The sequence below is a fragment of the Hakea prostrata genome, chromosome 11 (genome assembly GCF_041222555.1).
Source record: "Hakea prostrata isolate BN-2017 chromosome 11, UWA_Hpros_2, whole genome shotgun sequence".
Lineage (NCBI taxonomy): Eukaryota > Viridiplantae > Streptophyta > Magnoliopsida > Proteales > Proteaceae > Hakea > Hakea prostrata.
Genome location: NC_142610.1, coordinates 19,204,468 through 19,217,258, shown reverse-complemented (window position 1 = coordinate 19,217,258; position 12,791 = coordinate 19,204,468). Strand labels below are relative to the sequence as shown.

At 36.5% G+C, this 12,791-nt stretch overlaps 1 protein-coding gene across 1 annotated transcript; it reads left to right on the top strand.

Annotated features, from left to right (window-relative positions):
• Positions 1-8,243: 8,243 nt before the first annotated feature.
• LOC149000625 (putative inactive receptor kinase RLK902) lies at positions 8,244-11,617 on the top strand. The gene is made up of 2 exons (XM_089140160.1): positions 8,244-9,784; positions 10,610-11,617. The coding sequence occupies exons 1-2, from the start codon at positions 8,431-8,433 to the stop codon at positions 11,224-11,226; spliced, it is 1,971 nt and encodes a 656-aa protein (XP_088996286.1). The 5' UTR covers positions 8,244-8,430; the 3' UTR covers positions 11,227-11,617.
• Positions 11,618-12,791: the final 1,174 nt, after the last annotated feature.

Sequence of the window (12,791 nt, the reverse complement as noted above, 5' to 3'; positions counted from 1 at the left end):
AATGTTCATGGATAATGCAACATGTCTCAGTTGGGTGAGTGGTGATGATTTAAAGGCAAAAAAAAATTTGAACCTTCTCCATTCAAGTGAGGGTTCCACTCCTAATAAAATCATTCTCTATTCCAGCAAGATCTTAAACATGTTCTGTACAACTAGTGAGGGCATTACTAATGGAGATAAATGCATAATGGTGCTGAACAACACTCTGATGAAGTTGCTTGTTTTGTTGATATATATTTGGATATTCTATGTGATGATGTCTCGTTGATCCTTCTTCAGTTGATGCTTCCACTGTTAAGCATGTTGTCTACCTTCATGAATCTCTTGTAGCAGTTGTGAACTGTACTGCTGCAAGTGAAAGATTATGATCTAGGGCTAGCATAAATATTGTTGTGACTGCTGACTGGTCATCGCTTGTGTATCTGCTAGTTTTCTTCAGTAGTGGGGAGTACTGAATTTTGTTGATAAGAATTCAAGTGTATTGATCTTTTTAAATTTATATCTGGGGCTATGATCTGTTTTACTGTCGAAGGATGACAGTGGATGGATGGTGGGTTTTTTCCTGCCTTCTGTATAACCTCTTGAGGGCATGTTTTATTAACTAGTTGTATAGCAATTTTCTTGCACCTAAGGACTTTTTAGTTGAGAACCATCAATCAATTTGGTGTTACTATGATCAGGATCAACATTCATTGAATTACTCCTTCAAAAAAAAAAATGAAGAAAAAAACCCACCAATCTCAATATGCTTTTCTGGGGTCTTTTCTGGTAGTGTTAATGGATTGAATACTTAAGGTTGGAGTATTGAAGTTGGGTGACTGGACTGGGTAGTGGTTTCCAATTTCCATTATGGGAGGAAGACTAGGTAAAAGTTTGCATTATGCTGATTACTGTGGCCTGTGGAAGCTTTGCTTTGTATAATAATTTCATTAGGGATCTTGGAATGATGTATGTTAAGAGTCAATTGCTGCATTTGATGAGTTCCTTGGTTTGGGATCTCTGCGTATGGTAGAGCAGGACTAGTGGAATATTTATAGCTCAGTTGTGCAAGATACTAGTTACTGAATGCTAAAATCATTGGATCATTGGAGTGATTTTGGCTCACTTGTGGAAGATCTTATTTATTCAATCAAGGCTCCAGCAATTGGGCCATGTTGATTATTGTTATAATTATTAGTCCCACATCGACTGAATGTGCGGGATAAGTGGAGAGGAGGAGGCTATAAAAGAAAGCCTCCCCCTTCTATTGTTGTAATATTAGTCCTACATCGACTGATGTAGGAATCAGTGGAGAAGGGGGAGGCTTTCTTTTATAGCCTCCTCCTCTCCACTTATTCCCACATCAGTTGATGTAGGACTAATATTACAACAATAATGACTAAATTTGTTTGGGTTGGTAAATTCACGGTATGTTGAATAAGCACTCAGGATCAGATCGAAAATGTAGGAATTGCTGTTTATTTTAGACCTGAAGCTATAGAATTTGGAAAGAAAGGTAGGAGTAGCAGCACAGGTCGTACAATTTGATGAGGACATCACTCATGCCCTTAGGACTAATCAAAGGTGACAACAAAACATGCAGCCCTGTTTAAGAAAAAAGATGGACAATGTTGTTTTAAGGATTACAAGGAGGTGTAAGATCTTACCCGATTGAAACAAACTGATCAATTTTTTTTTCATTTGATCTTATTAGTTCTTTAAATTATAAAGTAAAGTTGATTGAAATGTAAATATACGTAGATACGAAGAAATATGCTTAGACCCTAGAGTCTCAATTTCGATATGGTATCCAAGGATGTAAATAGATTACTGAAATATGTTCTCAAATTTGCATCCGTTTAGCAATATTTGAATCCGTCCGATTACTAATAAGATGCGGATGTAGCATACCCATTTTCTACCTATTATTATCCGTTCCGATAAAATTATCTGATTAAGTTACTTATTTGGATTAATTTTCTTCTTTTTTTTAATTTTTATTCGAAATAACTGACTATTTTTTTAGATTTTCTATTAAAATAATTTCCAAAGTTGCTAAATTTTTAAATTTCAAACCTAGCCTCACATAAAATGGTAAAATTATCGACAGTTAATCAAAAACCTATACTCAATATGTATTCATTTATAATAATCTACTTAAGAAAATAATTATCCGATTATCATTGAAATATCCGACTGAATCCGCTTTAAAACTAATAAGATATTATCCGAGTCCGTCTAAATATAATAGGATGTGAATACGATATTACCACTATTCGATCCGAATCCAATCCGTTTATACCCTTAATGGTATCGATACGATATTAGTATTGCTTATAAGTAAAGGCAACATTTTTTTTTTTTTTTTTTGAGGGGGGGGGTTAATAATGCAACACATTTGTATGTTGATGCATCTGTTTTCACAATTTTTGTGTCTACTATCTCAAAAAAGGGGATGGGAAATAGTCTTAACTCTTAAGTATGGAATCTTAGAGATTGAACAGACCATGTTCTCCAGTCATGGACAAATCGATTTGGAGCAAACTATTATTTGATCAGGTATCAAAGTGTTACTACATTATTAGCTTTCAAATCCCATCAATCTTTTCTCAATCAAAATAATTGTATAGTACAGAAAATACATTACTTGAGGGGTTGATTGCTGAAGAACCACGTCACTGTATAGACGTTTCGTTAAACAATTTTACCGATCATAACCTAATAAGGTGAGTGAGTTCAAATATCCTTAAGACTAAAAAGCGAGGTAGATGAACGCTAAACAACTATAACGACCATAACTCAATAGACTGTGGGTGAATTAAGTATTGAAACAGCTTCACAGTAAAAATTGTTGAAATAAAATTATGTAGAAAATATTTTTATCCATTCAAAATATAGAAAATATAATAATGAATTTTTTTAGTAAAGCTCTTTTAATTACGCATAACATGATCATTTAAAAGATCTTATTTCTAGGTAACTTGCAAGAACAAATGGACAATGTAGTTTATAATCAAATGTTGTTTTAAGGATTATAAGGAGGTGTAAGATTTTGTAAGATCTTATCAGACTGAAACAAACTTGTCAATCTTTTTCATTTGATCTTATTTGATCTTATTAGTTCTTTTGACCTTCTTGGCTTCTTTCAGCCTAAAAAGTTTGAATTGTAGTTAAGACCTTCAACTAAAGAATGCAATGTCATCATGGCTTTATCTCTTGTTAGACAAGATGTGAATACAGAATTTAGACAATAATGTTCCCCTTTGGGACAAGATAGACTTTAGAAATGCTAAAGTACTAGCTTCCATTATATTATTAGTGCTTTTTGGTATTAAAAAAATTATTAGTTTTTCAATTCCCATCAATCTTATCATTAACTAATTACAAGGCAAATCCCGATTATTGTGCTTTTCTCATATTCTTTCATTTACATCTTTTCATCAAATATTTAAGGAGGATCCACCTTTGAGTCCCGACAATATGGTCTAAAGGTGAAGTTCTACTTGGATCTGTTAGATGTTGTGCAATAGCCGTGGAGCTTACCATCTAGATCAAAATTTGTAGTCAAGACGAAATCTTAACAATCGTTTCATAGTTCAACTTTACCCCCAAAAAAACACTTATGCCAAACGAGTCAAAACGAGTGGTCGAGATCAAGTTTCGATTTGGATTGTGTGTTGTGCATTAATTGTACATCATTGAAGCAATTTTCGCTAAAGTTGAACACTCCTTCATAAATGTAAGATATAAAAGTGAAAAGAGAGCACAATTCTCAATTTATAGATTAAAAATCCTAATTCCTTAAAAACTATAAATTTTACAAATATGAGAAAGGCCATCTATGAAAAGTTTTATTGCCCTCTTGCTAAGTCACTTACTTCATTATGTTTCAAACATGATTACTAGAAATAGAAAAGTGAGACAATGGCACTTAACACAAATTTTCATGTTTTATTAATGTTTGTTAAGAGGTGATTTAAATGTTTTCAAGAATCATAAAATAGTGTTGGAAACAAATTACATTACTTTGTCTTCAAATCTGATAACTAACCAGACCTTCTTGGCTTCTTGCACCCTACAAAAAAAGTGTGATTAGATCTTTAACCAAAAAAGCAATGCCACTATTTAAGGCTTTATTTGGTTTAGACATAATGTGAAGTGTGATTGATCAATCAAATTAGATGAATTTATAGTATTTATAGTCTATTCTTAATATAGTTTTTTTTTTTTTTTTTTTTTTAAATTGATACCCACAAAAGCACCAATGAACAAGATCGATGAGAGATCACTAATGATCAACTAAACCAATTGACAGCTCTTAAATCCATTGATTAATAGACATGAGATTCTTAGAACCATGAGGTTTGATAATTTTTCAATATGTCACAGCTCATTACATAGAATAATGTATTGATTAAGATAATCAAAACCTAATTAGTATTCTATTCAAAGAAATATTAATTTTTCCTATCTTCTATTGTCTTTTGGGTCTTTATGAAATTGAAAGAAATTGAAATGGAAACTGATATGAACACCAGACCAAATACTCTTTCTTTTTTTCTTAGTCAGTGGTCCTTGAATTGTTCTAATCTATCACAGAATTAAAATAAGTTTCTGTTAAGTAATCAAAGAATTAAGAACCAAGTTTCTCTAACCAACCAAACATGGTATGATCTTTTTATATATAAGTGATGGTTGGCTGGTTGGCACAACCAGAATTTGCTGTATTTTGATTTGAGTGAGATGTTGTTTTCCACTTCTTCTCATCTGATCTCTTCCAATTCCCTTTTGCTTCTCTAATTCCTTCTTTATTGTTTTCTCTTTACAGATTACTTCTAGCTACTTGGTTGGTACTTAATGATTTAGATATTAGAAAGCTATAACATATGTTTATAACTTTCTCTTCTTAATCATCACTCAACGAAAACTGGTAGTTCTAACCAATATTCTTCCAACAGAGTGTCATTTCTTGTCCCTTTTCTTCAGCAGCCACATGAGTCTAAATCTTTTACTTATAAAGATAGAAGATTCCAGTATCTTCATATTCCTGACGTAATGCATGATAGACTATATAGATCAGAGATAGATCTCTTTCCTAAATGTGTAGTAGAAAGATGTGAAGCTCGTGTTATTCTCTATATTTGCGGGTTAGAATCCTAAGATGTCCATTTACCACGAATTTTTGACTTATCAAAGTAATTACTAAAGTAGATCATTTTTCTTGAATGTATAATAAAGTGATGTGAGGATATTTTTATCGTCTATGCTTGTGGGCTCTAGGGTATCAAAGTAATGGATCTCTGACATGTAACAACACGTGTCTAGTGACTATTGGAAAGTGGTTTATTTCAAAATTCATGTTTAGTATATACCCTCTACCTGTATAAATAAAGACCTGTCCTTCCACCACACATACAGTAAAAGATTTAGAGTCTCTCCTTATACATAAAGAATGTTAATAAAGTCATAATAACACATAGTGAATGGCCAATGATCTTATAGCCTAGTCGGGATCATCTCTCTGTCTCGGAAGAATAATGTGCTCTTCTGACGATTTTCAACTATGTAACATTCACAAGTGAGACCCACCACAATAACTCTCTCTTTTTTCTTTTTCCTTTTTTTTTTTTTTTTTTTTCTTTTTTCCTTTTTCTTTTTTGGCATAGGGTTTGGGTTTTTTTTTCTTTCTTCTTTTTGGCATAGGGTTTGGGTTTAGGACCACAAGTAATATAACTTGTGATACATATGTAGCTTTCTCTTTCTTGGTTTGGTAAAACATCTATTGCTTTCGCGAACTTTATTTGATCGGATTAAGATTCCGCAGATCGAACGGTTAACATAAAAAGTATCTTCAAAATGGGTCCCACCCAGCTCACCGCCCATTTTGAAAAACACGAAATGCGAGCCTCACTGCGTGCTTCGCACGTGTGTCAACAAAGTGGGACCCACAGGCTGAGAATTTTGGCGCTCCTTTTCTGATTGTCTTACTGGATTAAAATTGTAAAAATTGTGGTACTTGCTTCAGTTTTAAATGCGCAAGAACGTCGTACAAAACATTTTCGTCCGTCAGATCAAAATTTTCAACGATATTTTGGATCGAACGAATCGAAATCTCGCTCAACCATCGTAGGCATTAAATAACTGAAAAATTAACCGAGAGGTGGCTCAATTGGCAAAGCCCAACGCTTCCACGTAGGAGATCAGAGTTCGAATCCCTGCGGAGCCAAGGGCGAAGCCCTGACTATATTAATTATATAAAAAATGCCTTGAGGATGTAAGAGTCGGTGGCTCTGGCAAAGAAGCTTGGATGAACCTCATTTTCCAAAAAAAACTGAAAAATTCCCCTTGAGGCCAGGGGCGAAACTTCTTCTATATTAATTATATAAAAAACACCTTGAGGATGCAGTCGTAGTGCACGTTAGCTGATCCGGATGAACCTCATTTCAAAAAAAATAATAATAACTGAAAATTTTTCGAAATTTGTGTCTGGTGGGCCCTGCAGTCGGCCTTTCAGACATCGGATTCGGGTCGCCTTGACCCACAACATCGGCAGAAGCGAAAAGCGAAAGTAGATCAGTACATACCAGATCTGTAGAACAGTAGAACTGTAGAAGACACCCGTTGGTGAAATGTCATTACTACCCCTATATGGCTTTTACTTTCGAGGATTTCTTTGATATTAGCGTTTCAGTGCCGTAACTCGGGCGATATTTTCTATAAAAGAAAGAAACCCCGCGTGTCGAGATCGTAACGGGCAATTTTGGGAAAAGAGCGCTGTCAAAGGTAGTTTAACTTCCCAACAGCGGGTCCCACACTGAGTCTAAAGTCTAAACAGCTCTGATTTGACAGTTAATTATAGCCTCGCGGAGAAGATTAGCGTCAAAGCATTCCCGGGCTTTACGTTTCATAAAAGGTGGGACCCAAAGAGAAAAATGAACGAATGAATTGATTTTCTCTTTCTCTATTTGCCCAATAAATTCTTAAAATGTTTTTTATATTCATTTATTTATTTTACATAAATGTTGATTATTTTTCATAATGTATTGAATTGATAGATTCCAAAAAAGTACTTTTTCTCTCGGTTGAAAAAATCGTTGCAAATACAAATTTATTAACATTTTTCAATTTTTTTTTCTTCTTTTTAGTAAACATTCAATTATTAATTTAAGAGCTCATTCACTAGGTATGATTAACGCCTTATAATTATGATGTCAAAAGTTTGAAATTAAATTTTTGTTTGATGTACACCTCTTTTTTTAAGTCATTCCTTTAAAGTGCACATAAACCAGTAATTTTTAATTTAAATATTTATTTTTTATTTTTTATTTAAATTCAATTTAATATATTTCTAACCATTCAATTTTTGCAATAATACTCTAAAAATTTAAAGTTAAAGATATTGAGGTTCATTGGGCCAGCTTGCGCGCACCAAATTGAGCTTTGTCATTCGCAAATATCAAATCCATGACATTTCCATTAAAAAGTATGGATCTTACCATTCTATCAATCCTCTCTATTATCAAATATATTGGGAATCTAAGTAAATATTTTTTATAAGAATTATTTAGATAAAGAAAATTTAATTATCAAGTATATAAGTAAATTAAAATCTTAAAAGAATGAAATTCGACTTATTTTGATTTAGTGGGACCAGCCACGACTTACATAAGGAGTTGTTATTTATTTTGGTATTTACACACATCTCAACTCCATTCCTCCCCTTTTTTTTTTATTCAATAAGAGGTATTGATCTTATTAATCCAGTACTCTTACAATGATTTTGTTCTTTTTTCTTTTTAGGACACTGATTATTCTATTATCCTCCTTCACAAACATGGCCCCACTAGTAGATTATTTATCAAAATCAATCCACACCGTCTATTATGTTGAATCAAAGATCAGATCCACCAGAACCTCTTTATAAACCCACAGCATCAAAAGAAATATATTCGAATCAGAACCGGCTAGACCGATTTTCTGATCTCATTGAATAGGTCTACATCGGCACATGGACATCCACGGACGAGATTCATTCTTCGACATGGACCCCACCTCACCGCGTCTTTAGACTAGGCAAGCCCTTTCTTACAGCGTGGCAACTGAGTCAACTTGGCGCCGTCCGCTTTGTCGTCTACCACTTTTTTTTTTTAATAAAAAATTCTATGTTTCTCTCTTTTTTTTTTTTCAAATAATAACAAAACACCTCCAGCTTAGCCTGCGCCATTTAATATTCATAAAAGAATCATTAAAATCTCTCCTAACTCACTTTCCATATTTTTAAAAGAAGAAAAAAAGAAAAACGCAACGAGGGAAGAGATTTCCAGGATCTCGTCTTTCTTCTCTCTTCTCTCTTCTCTCTGTGGGTTATACACAGCAGAGCTAGGGTTTTTGGAAAGCAGATTTTCTCTTTCAAAGAAGAATTGGTGAAGTGATCATGAAAAAAGTGGTTTAATGAGTGATTTCGCAATCGGAAAACGGAGAATGAGGTGGTGTCATTACCTTGTTGTGTTCTGTTTTCTGGTTTTCCTTCCGGTCGGAAAACCAGATCTCGCATCGGAAAAAGCAGCACTTCTTGCTTTCAAGGCAGCCGTCGGCAGATACATTCGATGGAACCAGAACTCTAGTCCATGTACATGGCCAGGAATTGAGTGCGACAATAACATTACTGTCACTACCGTTCGTCTTCCTGGTTACTACCTTTCCGGTGTAATTCCGATCGGTATCTTTAGCAACCTTACAAATCTCCGAACACTTAGCTTGCGTATCAACTCACTCTCAGGCCAAATTCCCTCGGATCTCGGTTCTTGTACTAATCTGCGCAATCTATACTTGCAGAATAACTTGTTCTCCGGCGGGATTCCTCAATCTTTGTTCGGTCTCTATAATCTTGTTCGTCTCAGTCTCGCTAATAATAACATCTCCGGCGAGATTTCGCCAGGGTTTAACAACCTCACTAGGTTGGGAACTCTTTCTTTGGAGTACAATCAGCTCAATGGTTCGATTCCGGATTTACCGAAGCTTGTGAATCTCGTGCAGTTTAATGTTTCGTATAATCACTTGAATGGTTCGATTCCGGCGAGTCTGAAAAGCCAGAGTTCTAGTGCATTCTTGGGGAATTCCCTCTGTGGAGGACCACTCCTCGCATGTGCGGGCGGTGCACCATCGCCGGCGCCGGCCGGTAGCAGTAATGGTGGTGGTGGTGGGAAGAAATTATCGGGAGGAGCAATTGCAGGAATTGTGATTGCTTGTGTGGTGGGATTGTTGTTGATTCTTCTGCTGCTCTTCTGTTTGTGCCGAAAGAAGAGTGAAGAAAGGTCGACTGACGTCCCTACCGCGAAGCCAGGGGGTGAAATAGAGTTCCCAGGTGATAAAGAAGAGAATGGTAGCTTTAGTAGCCGTTCTATTCCTGTTGCCGCCGGGGCGGCAGCTGCAACGGCGACGGCGGCTGCAGTGGCATCTTCGAAGGGGGATTCTAATGGTGGTGTGAACAAGAAGCTCGTTTTCTTTGGAAATGCTGCTAGGATTTTTGATTTAGAGGATCTGTTGAGGGCTTCTGCTGAGGTTTTGGGCAAAGGGACGTTTGGTACGGCATACAAGGCAGTTTTGGAAATGGGAACGGTTGCTTGTGTGAAGAGGCTCAGGGATGTGACCATTCCGGAGAGGGAATTCAGGGAGAAAATTGAAATCGTTGGATCCATGGATCATGAACACTTGGTCCCTCTTAGAGCTTACTATTTCAGTAAGGACGAGAAGCTCCTTGTCTATGACTACATGCCAATGGGCAGTTTATCTGCACTTTTGCATGGTGAGTAATTTCTTCATCATTTACCTTCCTTTCCTTTCTCTGTATGATTCTCTGTATTTGGTATTTTGTTGGTCAAACTATAATTTCCTTGTGAGTGGGTGATGTAGCAATTCTATCTTGGGTATCTTGAGACGGTTTGCCATGGTCGTTTCTGAAATTCCATCACACTCTATTGGAGTCCTAAGCTTTTTTTCCTTTTTTTTTTTTGTTTTGTTCGCTATAGTTTGCAATTTTTACCAGTTCTAATCACCAGATGACCTTTGGATCTACCTTTCTACAAAATTGCTACTCCAGCTACCGATTATGTGATGGTGTGATACAAATTGTCCTGCTTCCTGTCCATGCAGGCCATCCATAGATATCTTTTGACCTGCTTGCCAATAAACCTGCTCTCTGTTTCCAGTTTTAATGATCAGGGCTGGATATTCTTTTTGTTTCATTCCAAGAGCTTTAATTATCTGTTTACATTGGTTAATTGGGATTCTATGTTCCTACATTGTCAAACAATGTGTAAGAATTATCATATTTCCATATATTGCTGCTCGGGGATGATCAGGATTTTCCTTTTAATACGTAGTTATGTGATCTATAGATTTTCCTTAGCTGTCTTCAGTCAGTTGTTCCTGTTAAACTGAGTATGAAAGCAATATTGTTCCATTCAAATCTTTAGTATTCTGCCTACCATTTTTATGTGTGAAGACCATTTAACATTGATAGGTGGAAACCAAATGATCATTTTTTGAGAGCAAAACCAGTTTCCCTGACAACATTCTTTATGCTCCTAACTTCAGTCTTTGTTTCTATATGTATTCTTTCTTTTTATAGGAAACAGAGGAGCAGGTAGGACACCATTGAATTGGGAAACCAGATCTGGCATTGCCCTTGGTGCTGCTCATGGTATTGAATATCTCCATGCTAGAGGACCAAATATTTCGCATGGAAACATCAAGTCATCTAACATTCTCCTAACAAAATCCTATGATGCTCGGGTATCTGACTTTGGTCTTGCAAGTCTTGTTGGCCCTACTTCCACCCCCAACCGAGTAGCTGGTTACCGTGCACCTGAGGTTACGGATGTCCGGAAGATATCACAAAAGGCAGATGTCTACAGCTTTGGTGTCCTCCTATTGGAGCTATTGACAGGGAAGCCACCTACCCATGCTCTCATGAATGAAGATGGAGTCGACCTCCCAAGGTGGGTACAGTCTGTGGTTCGAGAAGAGTGGACATCAGAAGTGTTCGATCTTGAACTCCTGCGATACCAGAATGTTGAGGAAGAGATGGTTCAGCTCTTACAGCTTGCAATAGATTGTTGTGCTCAGTACCCAGACAAGCGCCCTTCAATGACTGAGGTAACAAAGCGGATTGAGGAGCTTCGACGCACCAGCATAGGTCAAGAACCTGATCTGGTTGACGAGGAGTTGAATGGAGGACTTGTCTGAGCTAACCACATCACATCCCTCAGTTCGGGACGGATGAGGAAAGGGTAATGACCATCTGTTATGCCCATTTTAAGCATGTTTAGTCTGGTATTCTTGGTTCTGTTCAGTCAGGGTTTCAGATGGGTGGGATCCAAGAACCTTTTCCATTAAATATCACCTGTGCATTTTTTATTCACTCCCATTGCCTTTTAGCATATTTTTTTCTTTGGTTTTACTTCATAGATTATTACATGGTGGTTGGGGAAGGTTTGGGGGTTCATGTTTTTATTTTATTTTATTTTTCAATGTAATTGTGTATTATTAGTTAGTAATGGGAGGTTGGCTGTTGAGATGGCGTTTGCTGTAATTACATTGTTTTTTCATATTTGAAGCAATTTTCCTGATTTGTCGACATTGAGATGTTTGTCTTCCTTGACTTTGCTTCAGGTATGGCATTGGATATTCCTTTCACAAACACATGGCACGCACACACGTTATAGCCAATTATAATTTATCCGTGACAAAAAATATATATATTATATACTTGTAATCAATTCATTACATAAGTTTCCTTATTGTGCATTGCACGTATTGAGGTGTGTTCAATTTTGAATTTTTCTCAATGGAGTTGTAGCCATGTTTGCTTCCTTCCAAATGCAGTTCAGATGTATGGGTACAATTTTCAACCATCCATAAGCATAGGTCAACAAAACTAAGGTCAGTCCCCCAAAGGTGATCTATCCTATCCTTACTGATGTTGGGGCAGACATGAATGTTGAGCATTAATGCACAGCACCTGCTGCCAATACTTGAGATTTCGATCTCGACTATCCATCTCACAAGTGGTTAAAAGCAAGACGGACGGTCGAGATCAAAATCTCGGTCGAAATTTCGGTTTCAACTGTTGACAGCACAGTGCTGTGCATTTAATGCACAACATTGAAGTTGAACCTACTAATGTGGGTTGCTGATACAAATTTAAAGGAAGCTGTTATGATTACCCAAATGAAAGGAGCAATGTCAACATATCAAAAATAATTTTGAAGCTGTTGTTCTTGTTGAGTTCTACAACCTAATGCCACAAGGACCAAAATTGCTTTAGTAATGCGCATTTACCGTCAAGTGGACTTTCGGAGATCCGAAATTTCGGTCGAGATTTTGATCTAACAGCTCGAGTTGTTTTGCATGACAGTCCTACTGATGTGGGGGTAGACTTAAATGTTGTGCATTAAAAGCACAGTACCTCCTGCCAACGGTCGAGATTTCAATTTCAACCATTGAGAGCACATAAATGCACAACACTGAAGTTGAACCCACTGATGTGGGTAGCTGATACAGATTCAAAGGAAGCTGTTATGATTACCCAAATGATAGGGACTAAGTTCTACAACCTAATGCCACAGGGACCGAAATTGCTTCAGTGACGTGCATTTACCATCAAGTGGAATTTTGGAGATCCGAAATTTTGGTCGAGATTTTGATCTAACAACTCGAGTTGTTTCGCATGACGGTCCTACACAGGATTGAAGCAAGGGCTGGAAAATGGAGGGGAAGAAAGAGACTTTTCAAAATCCCATTAGATCTAA